This window comes from Sapajus apella, unplaced genomic scaffold (genome assembly GCF_009761245.1).
Source record: "Sapajus apella isolate SASKATOON/1434 unplaced genomic scaffold, GSC_monkey_1.0 scaffold74, whole genome shotgun sequence".
Lineage (NCBI taxonomy): Eukaryota > Metazoa > Chordata > Mammalia > Primates > Cebidae > Sapajus > Sapajus apella.
The window spans coordinates 1,359,957-1,379,285 of NW_022437014.1; the positions used below are offsets into that span (position 1 = coordinate 1,359,957).

Here is a 19,329-nt window from a genome sequence, read left to right on the forward strand (position 1 = left end):
GACAGAGTTTCGCTCTTGTTACCCAGGCTGGAGTGCAATGGCACTATCTCGACTCAGTGCAACCTCCGCCTCCTGGGTTCAAGCAATTCTCCTGCTTCAGCCTCCCGAGTAGCTGGGATTACAGGCACGCGCCACCATGCCCAGCTAATTTTTGTATTTTTTTTTTAGTAGAGATGGGGTTTCACCTTGTTGACCAGGATGGTCTCAATCTCTTGACCTCGTGATCCACCCGCCTCGGCCTCCCAAAGTGCTGGGATTATAGCCTGGCCTTTTTTTTTTTTAGTAGAGATGGGGTTTTACCATTTTGGTCAGGCTGGTCTTGAATTCCTGACCTCGTGATCTGCTCACCTTAGCCTCTCAAAGTTCTGGGATTACAGGTGTGAGCTACTGAGCCCAGCTTGTTAATTTTTTTTAAGACATGTCAAGACTGGGCACACAGTGGCTCACGCCTGTAATCCCAGCACTTTGGGGAGGCCGAGGCAGGTGGATCACCTGAGATGAGGAGTTCAAGACCAACCTGAGCAACATGGAGAAACCCCATCTCTACTAAAAATACAAAATTAACTGAGCATAGTGGTGCATGCCTGTAGTCCCAGCTACTTGAGAGGCTGAGGCAGGAGAATTGCTTGAACCTGGGAGGTGGAGGTTGCGGTGAGCTGAGATCGCAACATTGCACACTCCAGCCTAGGCAGCGAGAGTGAAACTTCATCTCAAAAAAAAAAAAAAAGAAATGACTAGTCAAGTGCACTACTGAAAAGGGAGGAAAGAGTAGAGCAAGGAGTTTGATCTGTAACTGACTGTGAATGGAGATAACGCACTACCTTTGGATCAACCCCAGTTCTTCGGGAGGCTATGGAGGGAGGATTATTTCAGTCCTGGAGTTTAAGACCAGCCTGGGTAACCTAGTGAGACTTCAGTCTCCAAAAATTTTTAAAAAGTACTCAGGAGGTTGAGGCAGGAGGATCACTTGAGCCCAGGAATTCAAGGCTGCAGTGAACCAGGTCACACCACCATATTCTAGCCTGGGGGATAGGGTGAGGCCTTGTCTGAAAAAAAAAAAAAAAAAAAAAAGAATATAAGTAGTTAGAGGAGGCAGTATTATAGGACTGGATATTGTGTATTTTATTAATGTATGGTAAAGTACAATAAATAGGTATGTTAAAATGCCTTGGTAGTGGATTGGGCACAGTGGCTCATGCCTATAATCCCAGCACTTTGGGAGGCTGAGGTGGCAGGCAGATCACATGAGGTCAGGAATTTGAGACGAGCCTGGCCAACATGGGGAGACCGCGTCTGTACTGAAAATGCAAAAATTAGCTGGACGGGTTGGTGCATACCTGTAATCCCAGCTACTCAGGAGGCCGAGGCAGGAGAGTTGCTTGAATCCAGGAGACGGAGGTTGCAGTGAGCTGAGACTGTGTGGCTGCACTCCCCCTGGGTGACAGAGTGAGACTCTGTCTGAAAAAAAAAAGCCTTGGTACATCAAATTTGTTGTAGAATATGAGCTTTTGAGAACTCTGGTGACCCCCCAATCGTATATAGCATTTGTTAATAAAAACATATATCAAGATAAAATGTTCATATATGTATACACCATTGGATAAAGTGATACTGGAAAATTAGGCGAAATAATTTGATGAAAGTTTGCATTTCACTTAGAGTGCAGCTCTTGGATATAGGACTTGAGTGAGATCTATGTGACTGTTCCTGGTATCGATTGCATTTGTTAGTTGTACAGTGCAACCATAGACAGTCACACACATCAAAACAGATGGTTCCTGCCGACAGAGTCTGTATAGTTATCAGATTTTCTGTGCGATGGATCCATACATGTTTGTTTTTATATTTTAACTTTTAATGACATACAACGTTGCCAGTAGTGTGGTAGGTGTTGTAATTAGAGATATGAGTAGGTCACAGGGTGGGATGCAAAGGAGAGCATATTACATTCCCTGGGGGTGGAGGGAGAGTTTCACAAAGGAGGTTTCAGAAGAATTTTGATTTGGGGGTGGGAAGAAGAAAAAGGAAATTAAAAAAGAAAAGTATTTTGAATGAACATTAGAGGCCAGGCAGAGGTGATTTTGGATGGGGGAGCCACCTATGCAGAGGTATAAATTAACATGGATTTCAGGCTCTATATTCTACAACAGTAAAAAAAAAAAAAAAAAAAAAAAAAGGGCAGGCTCAGTGGCTCAGGCTTGTTAATCCTTGCAGTTTGGGAGGTCGAGGTGGGTGGAGCACATGGGCCTAGGAGTTAGAACCAGCCTGTGAAACATAGGGAGACCCTGTCTCTACAAAGAAATAAAAAACTTAGCCAGGCAGTTGGGGCACACCTGTAGGCCAAACTACTCAGGGGGCTGAATGAGGTGGGAAGATTGCTTAAGCCTGGGAGGTTGAAGTTTCGGAGAGCTGTGATCATGCACGCCACTGTGCTCTTCCCTGGGCGACAGAGTGAGACCCTACCTCAAAAATAAATAAGTAAATAAAATGAAAATTTTTTTTTTTTTTTTTGAGATGGAGTTTCGCTCTTGTTACCCAGGCTGGAATGCAATGGCGCGATCTCGGCTCACTGCAACCTCTGCCACCTGGGTTCTGGCAATTCTCCTGCCTCAACCTCCTGAGTAGCTGGGATTACAGGCACGTGCCACCATGCCCAGCTAATGTTTTGTATTTTTAGTAGAGATGGGCTTTCACCATGTTGACCAGGATGGTCTCTATCTCTTGACCTTGTGATCCACCCGCCTCGGCCTCCCAAAGTGCTGGGATTACAGGCTTGAGCCACCGCGCCCGGCTAAAATGAAATTTTTAAAAATTAGGAGTACACATGAGGCCGGGTGTGGTGGCTCATACCTGTAATTCCAGCACTTTGGGAGGCGGAGGCAGGCGGATCACCTGAGGTCAGGAGTTCGAGACCAGCCTGACCAACCTGGAGAAACCCCGTCTCTAGTAAAAAATACAAAATTAGCTGGGCGTGAGGGCGGATGCCTGTAATCCCAGCTACTCAGGAGGCTGAGACAGGAGGATCGCTTGAACCCAGGAGGTGGAGGTTGCGGTGAGCCAAGATGGTGCCATTGCACTCCAACCTGGGCAACAAGAGTGAAACTCTCTCTCAAAAAAAGAAGTATACATGAAATTTATTTACTCCAACGGTCATTGGCAAGTGATTATGGCAAAGAAGCTAAAGCCAGAAATATTCAGTGTGTTACAGGATGTCATCATTGTAAAGACAAACTAAAACATTAGTAAACTATAAAAAAATTAAAAGGAATTAAGTGCAATGAAAAAGGAAACAGCACAGGGGAGTCAGAAACGATGGGAGTGTAGATTCAACTGCAACAGTGAAGTGGGGAGGCTTCACTGAGTTGTCATTTGAGCAGTTTGAAGACTGTAAGACAGTCATACAGAGTTGAGGGGTACAAGGGAAGAATGTTCCAGGCAGAGCGTAATAATACAAAAGCCTTAGAATAGAAGTGTGCCTGAGATGTCCAAGGAACAGCTGGAGGCCAAGCACAGTGGCTCACACCTGTAATCCCAGCACGTTGGGAGACCAAGGCAGACTGAGGCCAGGAGATAGAGACCAGCCTGGGCAATATAGTGAGATCCTGTCACTGCAAAAATGAAATTTAGGCCTTGTGCAGTGGCTCACTGGCTCGCAGCTGTAATTCCAGCATTTTGGGAGGCCGAGGCAGGCAGATCACCTGAGATAAGGAGTTGGAGACCAGCCTGGCCAACGTGATGAAACCCTGTCTCTACTAAAAATACAAAAAATTAGCTGGGTATGGTGATGCACAGCTATAATTCCAGCTTCTGAGAGGCTGAGGCAGGAGAAACACTTGAACTCAGGAGGCGGAGGTTGCAGTGAGCCGAGATTGTACCACTGTACTCCAGGCTGGATGACAGAATGAGACTGTCTCAAAAAAAAAAAAAAGTACATTACAAATTATATCAGTACAGAAGTAAATGTATTTAATAAACAAAATGGCCAAAACATTTTCACGTCTATGGCCATACAACCCTGAACACACCCGATCTCGTCAGATCTCAAGCAAAGCAGGGTTGGGCCTGGTTAGTACTTGGATGGGAGACCGCCTGGGAATACCAGGTGCTGTAGGCCTTAAAAAAAAAAAAAAAAAAAAAAAACATTTTCACTTTTGTGGTGGCTGATGAAAAAATTTGGGGGACTATTAAGATACAAATGCAGTATATCGCACAACAAACAAAAATCTCAGATTCAATTCTCTTATTTGTACCCTGTATTTCCGCATGCTTGTAATTTTCTGAATGGTCCACGTTAATTTATCTTTTTTTTTTTTTTTGAGACGGAGTTGCACTCCTTTTGCCCAGGCTGGAGTGCAATGGCATGATCTTGGCTCACTGTGACCTCTGCTTCCTGGGGTCAATTGATTCTCCTGCTTCAGCCTCCTGAGTAGCTGGGACTACAGGCACATGCCACCACGCCTGACAAATATTTGTATTTTTAGTAGAGACAGGGTTTCACCATGTTGGCCAGGTTGGTCTCCATCCCTTGGCCTCGTGATTTGCCCGCCTCAGCGTCTCAAAGTGCTGGCATTATAGGTGTGAGCCAGCGAGCCTGACCTAAAAACCCCGTATGTTTCATAAGTGGTTTTTCTTTTTTTTTTTTCTTTTTCGTTGAGACGGAGTTTCGTTCTCGTTGCCCAGGCTGGAGTGCAATGGCATGATCTCGGCTCACCGCAACTTCCGCCTCCTGAGTAGCTGGGACTACAGGCGCCCGCCACCACATCCCGCTAATTTTTTTGTATTTTTAGTAGAGATGGGGTTTCACCATGTTGCTCAGGATGGTCTCACCTTGTGACCTTGTGTTCCACCTGCCTTGGCCTGCCAAAGTCTTGGGATTACAGGTGTGAGCCACGGTGCTCGGCCCTAATTTTGTATTTTTAGTAGAGATGGGCTTTCTCCATGTTGACCAGGCTGGTCTTGAACTCCTGACCTCAGGTGATCTACCCCTTGCCACCTAGCCTCCCAAAGTGCTGGGATTATAGGCATGACCACTATGCCCGGCTCATAAGTGGTTCTAATGCTTATTTTTTAACTGCTTCATCAGTGTTTCATACATGTACTGTATCGGTATTTCCTGACAATAGAAGCCATTTTAGTTTCTTGCTTCATTTTTTTTCATGTCAGGAAGGAAAAGTGGCTTTTCATTTTCACTACTAAGGAAGAAACCTTAAAAGGGAGTTTGATTGTAAAAGGCTGAATTAAGTAGCATATGATTTTTAAATCTCATTGAAATAATTGTAAAGCTTTGTCTTTATGTTTTAAATGTTTTTTAAATTATGGTATTTTTCTATAATTAGCTAATATCTCAAGGCATAATATATACATAGAACAAGGATAATATATATAAACACATTTCAAATGGTGACCTGAATTGTTTGACCAACTTGTCAGATATGATTGGGTTTATTTATTTTATTTTATTTTATTTATTTTTTTTTTTGAGACGGAGTTTCACTCATGTTACCCAGGCTGGAGTGCAATGGTGCGATCTCGGCTCACCGCAACCTCCGCCTCCTGGGTTCAGGCAATTCTCCTGCCTCAGCCTCCTGAGTAGCTGGGATTACAGGCACACACCACCATGCCCAGCTAATGTTTTGTATTTTTAGTAGAGACGGGGTTTCACCATGTTGACCAGGATGGTCTCGATCTCTTGACCTCGTGATCCACCCACCTCGGCCTCCCAAAGTGCTGGGATTACAGGCTTGAGCCACCGCGCCCGGCCAGGTTTATTTATTTTTTTAATTTCATCATGTGGATGATACAAATAGAAAGTAAAGTGTCAGCTTTGCTGTTTTATTTTTTCCTTGTGCTTCTGTTCTACCTACAGGCATTTTGTTATTTCGTAGAATCTTTTTTTTTTTGAGATGGAGTGTTGCTCTGTCACTCAGGCTAGAGTGCAGTGGCATGACCTTGGCTCACTGCAACCTCTGCTTCCCTGGTTCAAGCAAGTCTTCTGCCTCAGCTTCCTAAGTAGTTGGGATTACAGGAGTTTGCCACCACACCCAGCTAATTTTTGTACTTTTATTAGAGACAAGGTTTTACCATCTTGGCCAGGCTTGTCTTGAACTCCTGATCTTGTTATCCACCCACCTCGGCCTTCCAAAGTGCTGGGATTACAGGCTTCAGCCACCTTGTAGAATCTTTTTTTTTTTTTTTTTTTTTTTGGTGACGGAGTCTCGAATTGTTGCCCCAGCTGGAGTGCAGTGGCGCCATCTCAGCTCACTGCAGCCTCCCTCTCTTGGGTTCAAGTGATTCTCCTGCCTCAGCCTCTCGAGTAGCTGGGATTACAGGGGCCTGCCACCATGCCCAGCTAAGTTTTTCTATTTTTAGAAGAAACAGGGTTTCACTCTGTTGGCCAGGCTGGTCTCAGACTCCTGACGTCGTGATTCGCCCACCTCAGCCTTCCAAAGTACTGGGATTCCAGGTGTCAGCCACTGTGTCCAGCCATCTTTTTAAGTTACCACTTGTGCATTTTGCTGGGGTTGTTTGGTTAAAGTAAGATGAAATCCATCAGTTTACTTGACTGGGTAATCAGAAATAGCTGTATGTCTGAAATTGTAAATTGAGTGGGGGCCCCATTCTCTACCCTTTTGCAATATGGATCTTGCCTATAGAGTGGCTCACAAATCAGACAGTAACTCTGTCATAAGGACAAGGGACAGTTAACCACTGCCAGTCTTACTTTAAATATGTTAGTAAAACATAGTTTTTCTTAATTCTTAAATAAAATATAAATGGAAGATCTATTATTTACTTTCTATACTACTGTAGATCATTTGGAGACATCCTACCTTGAGTTAACTGGTTTACAGGACTTTAAGAATTTAATACTTGTAATGTACACCACACTGAATTTAAAAAAATTAATTTGGAAATATATCCATAGATTTTTAAACTTTTCATTTTTCATTTGTCTGTTTTACACCACAAAAGATAATGTCCTACATAAAATTACTTTTTACTGGTCAGGCGTGGTGGGTCACACCTGTAATTAATTGCAGCACTTTGGGAAGCTGAGGCAGGTGGATCACCTGATGTCAGGAGTTTGAGACCAGCCTGGCCAACATGGTGAAACCCTGTTTCTATTAAAAATACAAAAACTAGCTGGGTGTCGTGGCAGGCACCTGTAATCCCAGCTACTCAGGAGGTTGATGTAGGAGAATTGCTTGAACCTGGGAGGTGGAGGTTTCAGTGAGCCAAGATCAAGCCATTGCACTCTAGCCTGGGTGACAAGAGTGAAACTCCCAACTCAAAAATAAAATTACCTTTTCCCATATAGACATTGTGGCAAACTATTGAAATGGTTTAATATAGAACAAGAATGTGGTTTGGATTCTTTAAGCTATTTTATTAGACCAAGCATAAAATATCTCTAATTACAACCAATAACTTTTGTTTCCTTTCATGTATATTTTAAATTGTATTTTCATTTGACTTAACATGCTTCTTCAAAGTGATTTATACATATTTCTTACTTGTTTGAATCGAGCATGTATTCACAACATTCTTATACCTCACAAATTGTTTCTTCGGGTCTGGCACCTTGCCACTTTAAATCCTTTTTCAGTGAAAAGCCCTTCTCTAACTAGTCTAACACTACAGGTGTACTAACTTTTTCTTTTCGGCTGCAGGTGAAGTTATGGAAAATAATGAACATGATGTAACTGCTAGTGAATTAGATCCCTTTTTGACAAACTCATCTGAAAGTGAGATGTTTGCTTCTGAATCAAGTAAAAGCCTAACAGAAGAGCAACAACAAAGAATTGAGAGAAATAAACAACTGGCCTTGGAAAGAAGGCAGGCAAAGCTGCTGAGTAATACTCAGTCCCTAGGAAATGGTAAATTTTATGCCAGATTTTATGTGCTACTGTTAATATATCAAGGATATGTTAGAAATTTTAACTTCGTTGCTGGCCCCCAAAATAAAATACTTCTAGGAGTAGAAAAGTGTGATACTAAGTTTATGTATATTTTACAGACAATGAGTGTGAGAGAAGAGAGACAATGTGTGTGTTCCTCAAAGAATAAATCCACGATGGTTTTCTGGATAGCCGAGTACCTCTTAAAAAATTACTTTAATCACTTGGCTGGGCACAGTGGCTCATGCCTGTAATCCCAGCACTTTGGAAGGCCTAGGTGGGAGGATCACCTGAGGTCAGGCATTCAAGGCTGACCTGGCCAACATGGTGAAACCCTGTCTCTACTAAAAATATAAAAATTAACTAGGCATAGTGATGTGCGCCTGTCATCCCAGCTACTTGGGAAGCTGAGGCAGGAGAATTGCTTGAACCCAAGAGGTGGAGGTTGCAGTGAGCTTAGATTGTCCCATTGCGCTGCAGCCTGGGCGACAAGGGCAAAACTCCGTCTCAAAAATAAATAAATAAATAAACAAAAGAGGCCAGGCGAATTGGCTCATGCCTGTAATCCCAGTACTTTGGGAGGCTAAGGCGGGTGGATCATGAGGTCAGGAAATTGAGACCATCCTGGCCAACATGGTAAAACCCCATCTCTACTAAAAATATGAAAATTAGCCGGGCATGGTGGTGTGTGCCTGTAATCCCAGGTACTCGGGAGGCTGAGGCAGGAGAATCACTTGAACCTGGGAGGTGGAGGTTGCAGGAAGCTGAGATTGCACCACTGCTCATCCCAGCTACTCCAGAGGCTGAGGCAGGAGAATCACTTGAACCTGGGAGGTGGAGGCTGCAGTGAGCTGAGATCACGCCACTACACTCCAACCTGGGTGACAGAGTGAGACTCCGTCCCTCTCTCCCCCCCAAAAATGCTTTTTCTTGTGTTTTGTCACTTGTTAGCTGTACTTAAAAGTAGCTTCTTAATTTGCCCACCTGTAGAGCATCCCCATCTCACTTCTAAAACTGCCTGAAAATTAGGTTTATTTAAAAATATATTATTATGACTATTTTTAGAAATGTTCTCAATCTGTCACCCTGGCTAGAGTGCAGTGGTGTGATCTTGACTCACTGCAGCCTTGAACTTCTGGTCTCAAGCAGTCCTCCAGTGTTGGCCTCCCAAAGTGCTGGGATTACAGGTATGAGTCACTGGACCTGGCCTCAATTTGCTGGTTTTTTTTTTTTTTTTTTTTCTTTCTTTCTGAATACCAGTAATATCAGGATATAAATTTGCTGTTTTTAACACAGATTGTGGGTTTGGAAACTACATAACCAAGTTCGTTAAAACTATATTTAGAAAGAATTGCAAGCTGGTTTTGAATGAAGTAAGCGGACTGCATATATTTTTCTCAATTTCCAATTCAGTTTTTCCTTTCAAAATGGAAAAATAAGAATTATAGGCCCAGTACAGTTGCTCTTGCCTGTAATCCCAGCGCTTTGGGAGGCTGAGGCAGCAGATCACTTGAGCCTGGAAGTTCAAGACCAACTTGGGCAACGTAGACCCTGTCTCTACAAAAAATAATAAGTAGATACCATGTTGTAAAAGAAGCTTCACCCGGATTGGGTGCGGTGGCTCACACCTGTAATCTCAGCATTTTGAGGGGCTAAGGCGAGCAGATCACCTGAGGTTGGGAGTTCGAGACCAGCCTGACCAACGTGGAGAAACCCCATCTCTACTTAAAAATATAAAATTAGCAGTGTGTGGTGACGCATGCCTATAATCCCAGCTACTCAGGAGGCTGAGGCAGGAGAATTGCTTGAACCCAGGAGACGGAGGTTGTGGTGAGCTGAGATGGCGCCATTACCTAATACTCTAGCCTAGGCAACAGGAGCGAAACTTTGTCTCAAAAAAAAAGATACAGCCAGTATATTAAAATTTTCAAGTGAAAATTATTTTGGCTACCTTTTTTTTTTTCAGTTAGGATGAATTTTCTTTTTCTTTTTTGAGATGGAGTCTCACTCTATAGACCAGGCTGGAGTGCAGTGGTGTGATCTTGGCTCACTGCAGCCTCTGCCTCCCAGGTTTCCCAGGTTCAAGCAATAACCCTGCCCCAGCTTCCTGAGTAGGCTCCTCCTCCTGAGTGGTGTCACCACATCCGGCTAATTTTTGTATTTTTAGTAGGGATAGGATTTCACTGTGTTGGCCAGGCTGGTCTCAAACTCCTGACCTCATGATCCACCCATCTTAGCCTCCCAAAGTGCTGGGATTACAGACATTAGCCACCGCACCGGGCTGAATTTACTTTTTCTTTATACTTGGATGTTTTATTAGTACCATGTGAAACATTACATGAAGATAGCATTATTCTTGATGGCAGTGGCTTCTTTGCTGTGGCAATTGGTATTTAAAGCTCACCTTTTGTTTATCATATACAACTTAAAATTTATCCAAATGGAAATAAGTACCTTAAAGTTTCTTATGGATCACTCTGACATACAACGTAAACGTGTTTCATTTTTATTAGACCTCTTTCTCGTAGTTTTGCTTTTTTTTTTTTTTTTAAGATGTAGCCTTGCTGTGTCACCCTGGCTGGGGTGCAGTGGCTGATCTCGGCTCACTGCAGCCTCCACCTCCCAAGTTCAAGTGATTCTCCTGCCTTAGCCTCCCAAGTAGCTGGGATTACAGGCGTGCTTCACCACACCCGGTTAAGTTTTGTATTTTTTGTAGAGATGGGGTTTCACCTTATTGGCCAGGCTGGTCTCGAATTCCTGGCCTTGAGTGATCTGTCTGCCTTGGCCTCCCAAAATGTTGAGATTACAGGTATGATCCACTGTGCCCGGCCAGGAGTAGTTTTGATTTTGAATGACAACAGTTAAATTTGACTATGATCCAAGAATGTGAGTTTAATAACATTCAAAATCCTTTTGCTTTTTTTCTTTTTGGCGACAGGGTCTCACTTTGTCACTCAGGCTGGAGTGCAGTGGTGTGATCACAGTTCACCACCACACCCAGCTAATTTTTTTTTTTGTTTTGTTGAGATGGGGGTCTCACTATGTGGCCCAGGCTAGTCTTGAACTCCTGAGATCAAATGATTCTCCCACCTCAGCCTCCCAAAGTGTTTGGATTGGACCTGGCCTCTTTTACATTTCAAATGGATCTTATACATGTATAAACATGGGTTTATTGGCCAGGCATGGTGGCTCATGCCGGTAATCCTAGCACTTTGGGAGGCTGAGGTGGGCGGATCACCCGAGGTCAAAAGTTCGAGACCAGCCTGGCCAACATAGTGAAACCCCGTCTCTACTAAAAATACAAAAATTAGCTGGGTGTGGTGGTGGGCGCCTGTAATCCCAGCTACTTGGGAGGCTGAGGCAGGAGAATCGCTTAAACCCAGGAGGCAGAGGTTGGAGTGAGCCGAGATTGCGCCATTGCGCTTCAGCCAGATGACAGAGCGAGACTCCATCTCAAAAAATAAGAAAAAGGTTTATTTAGAAGAAAGTGATCGTCATTAAGTGATCATAGATTTTATTTTACTAAACTAAGCTTTTGTAGAGGTTTGTTCTTATGTGGTAAGATTGGATCAGGTACTTATAATGAATAATGGTATGATTTCTTTCAGATATGTTAATGAACACACCCAGGGCACAGACAGTTGAAGAGCTTAATACGGATGAGGATCAAAAGGAGGAGTCAAATGGATTAAAAGAAGACATTCTAGACAATTCATGTAATCATACTAATACTTTAAATGTAGAGGAGGAATTAAAATTAGGGGAAACACTGCTGGACCAATCTTAAAAATGTGCAACAGTAACTTGATGCGTCATCCAGAAATACTACGGAAGCTGGTTAGGTTTCCATTAAGAGTAAATGTGTCTGTTAACTCACCCTCCTGCAAGCTTGGTGTTACTATGCATTTTTCTTATTTGAGTGGAAATCCTTAGGTAGTAAAAAATTTTTACAGATTTTTGTTTAACATCTGGTAATCTGGTATTTGTTTACGTTTGTCCCTTTAGTTAAATCTGTTCTCTTTAGTGTTTGTTTTTATGTAGGTATTTCTTCATAAAATGGTTAGTCGGTAATAAGCAGCTTCTTCTGCTGTTCATCTGTTATTGAATGCCTTGTTTTCACTAAGTTGGGAGGTTTTGTTTTTGTTTTTTACTGCTCTTTGCAGAGCAGGGCTAACCCATGGACAGTGTATCCAGAGTCACCTGGGTGAAGTTTTAACATGTACATATATATTCAATATTAATGTATTTTTTTCAAGGAAGTAAAAATTATCTTAAAAGCTATCTACAGGCTTTATGGAAGGTTTTCATTGCTATTTAGTTCTGGAGTTTATACTTTTGGTAAATACAAGGCTTTTGCATGTTTTTTAAGGAATTGTTTTAATACTTAAAAGGTCACATGAAAGGCTGATTACTGCCTGGTCCTCATAGGAAACAGGGTAGTTCAAAGAATGTTTTTCGGTAACTTACTGACTAATTGGAGTGAAGCTTGCGAAGTATCATGGGGAACACAGCATCTAAGGAGGATTCATAGGATAGACTGCATTTGGTGGAGGAGATTCCAAGTATGGGTAAGCACATGTACAATAATGACAAATAATGATTGAGGGGATAAGGGAGATTTTAGGAATGCTGATTTTGAGGCTAGAAGCGTTCGGGCCAAATTGTGAGAAGACCTGATTGGAGTTCTTCCTGCCAGGTAGAGGGGTAATTACAAATAAGAAAGGTTAGCATTAGGAAAGGCTCTCCCATCTCCCACCCCACTCTCTCACCACTATAGTGTGTGTGTGTGTGTGTGTGAGAGAGGAGAGAGAGAGAGAGAGAGAGAGAGAGAGAGAGAGAAGGTCTCACTGTCACTTAGTGGCCCAATTCTAACTCACTGCAGCCTGAAAGTCCTGGGGCCCAAGCTGTTCTCTTGCCTTAGCTTCCCAAGTAGCTGTGACTGCAGGCATGTATCATTATGCCTGGCTAATTTTTTAATTTTTGTAGAGATGGTGTCTCTCTGCATTGACCAGGCTGGTCCTGGACTCCTGGCCTCAGGTGATCTTCCCTGGCACTTGGCCTCTCACCTCCTTTTCCCTTGGGGAAAGGGGAGAATGATGGTGCTGTAGTGGCTTCCATCTACAAAGCCAGGACAGGCAGGCATCTTTTCTTCAGGGTTTCTGACTTCAGGTGGGGATAGGGAGTAAAAAAGATGGTTTGATTGAAAAGCCAGGAAGTTGAGCACAGGGAGAACATCTGGGATGGGGCAGGGGAGGGGACTGTGGGCCTGCTGGAAACTGCCACAGGGATGGGCCACGAGGCATGTGTATCAGGAGAACTGTGGCTAACTACAGCTATTAGGGGATCAGCTAGAAGATGGAGAGCAGTTTCTTTCTTTCTTTTTTTTTTTTTTGAGACGGAGTTTCGCTCTTGTTGCCCAGGCTGGAGTGCAATGGCGCGATCTCGGCTCACCGCAACCTCTGCCTCCTGGGTTCAGGCAATTCTCCTGCCTCAACCTCCTAAGTAGCTGGGATTACAGGCACGAGCCACCATGCCCAGCTGATTTTTTGTATTTTTAGTAGAAACGGGGTTTCACCATGTTGACCAGGATGGTCTCGATCTCTTGACCTCGTGATCCATCCGCCTCAGCCTCCCAAAGTGCTGGGATTACAGGCGTGAGCCACCGCGCCCGACTGAGAGCAGTTTCAAGGTGCCACCAATGCCTACAGAAACTGCTTCCTCAAGAGGGCCTATTCCTGCTTCTCTCTACCCTCACAAAACTATATTAAATAACAGAAAGAAGAGCTAATTTTTTTTGATAGAGTTTCACTCTGTTGCCCAGGCTGGAGTGCAGTGGGGTGATCTCGGCTCACTGTAACTTTCACCTTCCAGGTTCAAGCAATTCTTCGCCTCAGGCTCCCAGGTAGCTGGGATTACAGGCACCCGTGACCATGGCTGGCTAATTTTTTTGTATTTTTAGTAGAGACAGGGTTTCACCATCTTGGCCGGGCTGGTCTTGAACTCCTGACCTCATGATCCACCTGCTTCGGCCTCCCAAAGTGCTGGGATTATAGGTGTGAGCCACAGTGCGCAGCCAAGAGTTAATTTTTCTAGTAGGGGGTTTGCTGGCAAAGTAACATGTTTCCAACAAGGGGAAGGTCAGTGTACCTCATCCAAGTGGGAGGGTGGGAAGGGAGGCCTGTGACGTAGAACTTTCCCTGCACACCCTACCACCCGCCCTGTGTCCTATTCCCAACTAGTACTGGAGACAGCAGGGAAGGGTTGTGTCAAATAGGAAACAGGGGTTTTTAAGTGGAGAGGTGGACTCAGGACTAAGTCTTACTATCAAGTGACTGAAAATTATCGGACAGATGTCAAAATCCATTTGTCCTATGACCCAAATGGATTCGTAATTACTGGAAAAATAAAACATTTGAAAGAGCTGATTTGAGACAAGATAACCAATAATTTTGGGTTTATTAAAATTACTAAAAAGGGGCTAGCGATCTGCAGAGCCACCACTTACTATCCACTCATTCCTGAAAACTCAGTTTAAAAAGTGACCTAATTATACTTAATTTAATGCGAGTTTAATGAGTGAGAGAACATTTTACATGTATGTAAAATAGCCACCCAGTCCTGATCGACTAGAGTGACACACATTAAATGTTAGGTTTGAAGACTGTAAAACATTCACGTGGCAGCTCTTAGTGCAGTCAGAGTCCTTCATATTCCGTAATTGTTTGAAACGTCCAGGAGGGCCAGGTCCCTTATCTCCTCCAGAAGTGCATACAGGCTCCTTCCCTTTGTTTGACAATATTCTTGATATTCTTCCTGAATGATGTTTACTTTGACTTCTTGGGCAAGCTGAGCTTCTTCCACAGATTTAGTTACTTCTTTCACTAACTCACTCTTCAGCAAGGGGGAACCCTGGTGAAAAAGCTCTGTATTTGGTAACTTGTATGGTTGGTTACTTATTATTTCAAGTCGGATGGTATCAGAATGGCAGCGTGAGGCCTGTACAGATATTCTTACCTAGCATAGAGAAGAAAATACATTACTAAATCATACTATTTGTTCTTTACGTTTAAAATATTAATAATACTTAATAGAAATACAGACTTACGGTTACATGGTCAAACAAATGGAATGTAACAGATTCCCCATCTGTTGTAGTAGAGGTAATTTTGTTTTGAAATCGTTGAAGGGATCCTGGTTTCCATTCAGAACGGCTGTCTGGGCCACATGAGATGACTAAACCATCTTTATTTTTTAGATAAGCAGCACCTTTAATCCCAAACCTATATTTTGGCCAGAATATAAATCCAGAGACAATGTATTCTTAGTACACAGATCTTTTTTTTTTTTTTTTTGAGACAGAGTCTTGTTTTGTTGCCAGGCGCCAGGCTGGAGTGCAGTGGCGCAATCTCAGCTCACTGCAACCTCTCCCTCCCGGGTTCAAATAATTCCCCTGCCCCAGCCTTCCTGAGGAGCTGGGACTACAGGCGTGCACCACCACACCCAGCTCATTTTTTTTTTTTTTTTTTTTGAGACAGAGTTTCGCTCTTGTTACCCAGGCTGGAGTGCAATGGCGCGATCTCGGCTCACCGCAACCTCCGCCTCCTGGGTTCAGGCAATTCTCCTGCCTCAGCCTCCTGAGTAGCTGGGATTACAGGCACGCACCACCATGCCCAGCTGATTTTTTTGTATTTTTAGTAGAGACGGGGTTTCACCATGTTGACCAGGATGGTCTCGATCTCTTGACCTCGTGATCCACCCACCTTGGCCTCCCAAAGTACTGGGATTACAGGCTTGAGCCACCGCACCCGGCCCGCTCATTTTTTTTTTTTTTTGTCGTTTAGTAGAGACGGGGTTTCATCATGTTGGCCAGGATGGTCTCGATCTCTTGACCTCATGATCCGCCTGCTTTGGCCTCCCAAAATGCTGGGATTACAGGCGTGAGCCACTGTGCCTGACTGTACACAGATCTTATATGCTTATCTTAGAATACTAGTTTTTCTCCTAGATTAAAAACAAATCACTTTTCCTGTGGTTTACCTCCAAGAATTTATTTCACCTTAGCAGATGGAAACAAAGTGTTTTGCTGGATTAGAAAGACCCTAAAATGGATACAGATGAATATATATATATATATATGTATTCCAATCTTTTTTTTTTTTTTTGAGACAGAGTCTTGCCCTGTCGCCCAGGCTGGAGTGCAGTGGCACAATCTTGGCTCACTGCAACGTCTGCCTCCTGGGTTCAAGCAATTCTCCTGCCTCAGCCTCCCGAGTAGCTGGGATTATAGGCACGCACCACCATGCCTGGCTAACTTTTGTATTTTTAGTAGAGATGGAGTTTCTCCATGTTGGCCAGGCTGGTCTTGAACTCCTGACCTCAGGTGATCCACCCATCTCAGCCTCCCAAAGTGCTGGGATTACTGGCGTAAGCCACTGCACCTAGCCTCCAATCTTGACATTTATATTCTGAATTATACATTACATTATGTACATATGATAACAAGTTGCTTAAAATTTTTTTTTAGTTTTTTTATTTTTCTGAGATGGAGTCTTGCTCTATTGCTCAGGCTGGAGTGCAGCTGTGCAATCTCAGCTCACTACAAAATCTGCCTCCCGGGTTCAAGTGATGCTCCTGCCTCAGCCTCCTTAGTAGCTGGGATTATAGGTGCGTGCCACCATGCCTGGCTAATTTTTGGATTTTTAGTAGAGATGGGGTTTCACCATGTTGGTCAGGTTAGTCTTGAACTCCTGATCTTGTGATCTGCCTGCCTTGGCCTCCCAAAGTGCTGGGATTACAGGCATGAGCCACCGCGCCCAGCCTGTTTAAATAGTTTAATAAATAATATCTAATATACGGTTTGTATTCTATACTTTTAGTTTATGATTTCGTATGCGTCATTGCATTGGATGTAACATACCTTGGTATAAATACAAGCACACCATTTGTTCGAATTGAATAAATAACTCCATCAGATATGCAACGCTCCTCGGTGTCAGGGTCTTTGTCTTTGAAGTACATGCACTGGAAGAGCTCAGTAGACTGCTTCTGAGAATGCTGTGCTGCCTATAAGAAGCACAACTCCAAAGCATTATAACACTCCCCTGGCATTTCCCGAAGAAAAGAAATTCATATTCATTCAAAGGTGAGATTCTGTAAAACTGTTAATATGAAAATTGTTCTCTGTTGTGTAATTTTTGTGAGAACTTAACCATCTAGTATTATCTCCTCAAAATGTCTTAGAAAATGAATTATTTTATAAAATGAAACCCATTTATAGTTTATAGAAATTAAGGGTCAGCAAATTGGGGACATGTCCATCTTGGGAACAGGAAAAGTATCACACATGTCTTACTTGCCTTTCTTTTCAAGCCTGTTATACCAAAACTCTACCGGTGGATGTATGAATTAGCATTACTGATAAGGAAGACAATTTAGTAATATGTATCAAAAGTTTCTTCTTTTTTTTGAGATGGAGTCTCACTCTGTAGGCCAGGCTGGAGTGCAATGGCATGATCTTGGCTTCCTGCAACCTCCGCCTCTTGGGTTCAAGCAATTCTCCTGCCTCAGCCTTCCGAGTAGCTGGGATTATAGACGTGCACCACCAGGCCTCGCTAATTTTTGTATTTTTAGTAGAAATGGGGTGTCATCATGTTGGCCAGGCTCGTCTCGAACTCCTGACCTCAGGTGATCTAACCGCCTTGGCCTTGAAAGTGCTGGGATTATAGGTGTGAGCCGCCGCAGCTGGCCTTTCAAGGTTTCATTTGTACATGCATATCTTTCAGCTCAGCAATTCCATTTCTAGGAATTTATCCAGGCAATCATTTGAAATGTCTGTATAAGTGTATCCACAAGGATGGTTGTAAATTGGATTGCCTAGAACAGTGCTGCCCAACAGAACTTTCTGCAATGATGGAAATGCCCTTTGCCTGTGTTGCCCTATAGGTAGTCACCAACCACAAGTCGCCACTGAATATGTGCAATGTGACCACTATGTCCGAGGAACCAAACTTCTAATTTTAATTTAAGTATCCAGCATGGCTAGTGCTACAATATTGCACAGCAGACAACTATACCATTGGATACAGGAAATTACATTAAACATGTAGTTAGTTTCTAATTTCCTGCATTACCCAATGGTCTAGTTCTATGCTGGGCAATCTTGTAGCAACTAGTAATATGAAATAGAATAGAAAGCAGCTTCAAAGAATGATGTAACATGGTACGCTATCAATAACATTTCAGTTACAGGAAAAAAGCGGATTTCAAGCAGCAGGCACGTATGATATTTTTATAAATAAAAATCTAAGCACTGTCTAGAGTCATTAATGGTTAGCCGTGGGCAGTAGGATGACAGGGGATGTTTCTGTCTTCTCTTGTTTTTTTGAAACAGAGTCTTACTCTGCACTCAGAGTGCCCAGCCTGGTGTGCAATGGCGCGATCTTGGCTCACTGCACCCTCCGCCTCCTGGGTTCAGGCAATTCTCCTGCCTCAGCCTCCCGAGTAGCTGGGACTACAGGCACACGCCACCATGCCCAGCTAATGTTTTGTATTTTTAGTAGAGACGGGGTTTCACCATGTTGGCCAGGCTAGTCTTGAACCCCTGACCTCAGGTGATCCGCCCGCCTCGGCCTTCAAAGTGCTAGGATTACAGGCGTGAGCTACAGTCCCCAGCCCCTATCTTTTTTTTTTTTTTTTTTAAGATGCATTCTCACTCTCAACCAGGCTGGAGTACAGTGGCACGATCTCAGCTCACTGCAACCTCTGCCTCCTGGATTCAAGCGATTCTCCTGCCTCAGCCCTCCGAGTAGCTGGGACTGCAGGGGCGCACCACCACGCCCGGCTAGTCTTTTATAGCTTTGGTAGAGTCGGGGTTTTACCATATTGGCCAGGCTTCTCTCAAACTCCTGACCTCAAGTGATATGTCTGTCTCGGCCTCCCAAAATGCTGGGATTACAGTAAATCTTTATATTTCTACCTTTTGGGGGAAAACACTAATCATCTACTGTCAAATCTCCCAAATCCACAAAAGTTACCTGAGAACATCTGCAAATGTAATGAAAGCACTAGTTAGAATTATTCTGGAATTTAATTTGTTAGAATGTATGATACTTCACCCTACCACACAATAAAGCAGATACTCTGTTAGCAAGAGATGACAGGTAAGAGAATTTGAAAATTCCCTCTTACTCGGTTTCTGTTGTTGATATGTCTGCATAATTCCTCAAGATCTTTGTTGCTGAACAAATTTCCCTTAATTTCCATTTTCTTTTCTTTTGAAATGGCTGCCAATAACAAGCGGTGTACGACAATATCCGAATATCTTCTTATTGGAGAAGTAAAGTGAGTATATTTATCTAACGCGAGACCTTCAAAAAGAAAGCAAAATATCAACATAAACGAGAAATTTTTTTTTTTTTTTTTTTTTTTTTTG

General features: G+C 43.2%; 2 protein-coding genes, 1 non-coding gene and 1 pseudogene across 5 annotated transcripts in view; 3 read left to right on the forward strand and 1 right to left on the reverse strand.

The window, feature by feature from the left end:
• Window positions 1-1,697: 1,697 nt before the first annotated feature.
• Window positions 1,698-1,833, forward strand: LOC116532199. Its single transcript, XR_004260760.1, has one exon.
• A 2,164-nt stretch (window positions 1,834-3,997) lies between these two features.
• LOC116532171 lies at window positions 3,998-4,114 on the forward strand (annotated as a pseudogene).
• Window positions 4,115-7,633: 3,519 nt separating this feature from the next.
• On the forward strand, window positions 7,634-12,344 carry TIPIN (TIMELESS interacting protein; the record flags this gene model as incomplete). The annotated part of the gene is given in 3 exon segments (XM_032251290.1): window positions 7,634-7,877; window positions 11,507-11,681; window positions 11,683-12,344. Coding segments are annotated over 3 exon segments (477 nt in total), but the record flags the coding sequence as incomplete, so codon positions are not given.
• A 1,979-nt stretch (window positions 12,345-14,323) lies between these two features.
• The window catches only part of LOC116531994 (DIS3-like exonuclease 1), a 21,880-nt gene continuing 16,874 nt past the window's right edge, over window positions 14,324-19,329 (reverse strand). For 2 of the 3 annotated variants that reach the window (XM_032251034.1, XM_032251036.1), the window contains 4 exons: window positions 19,086-19,264; window positions 16,816-16,961; window positions 15,004-15,178; window positions 14,324-14,912 (listed from right to left, as the gene is read on the reverse strand). In XM_032251034.1, coding sequence (XP_032106925.1) covers window positions 14,604-14,912; window positions 15,004-15,178; window positions 16,816-16,961; window positions 19,086-19,264 — 809 coding nt within the window. In that variant the 3' untranslated portion in view covers window positions 14,324-14,603. Of the gene's footprint in view, window positions 14,913-15,003; window positions 15,179-16,702; window positions 16,962-19,085; window positions 19,265-19,329 lie in introns of those variants that run through there. The other variant, XM_032251035.1, reaches the window with a different exon arrangement.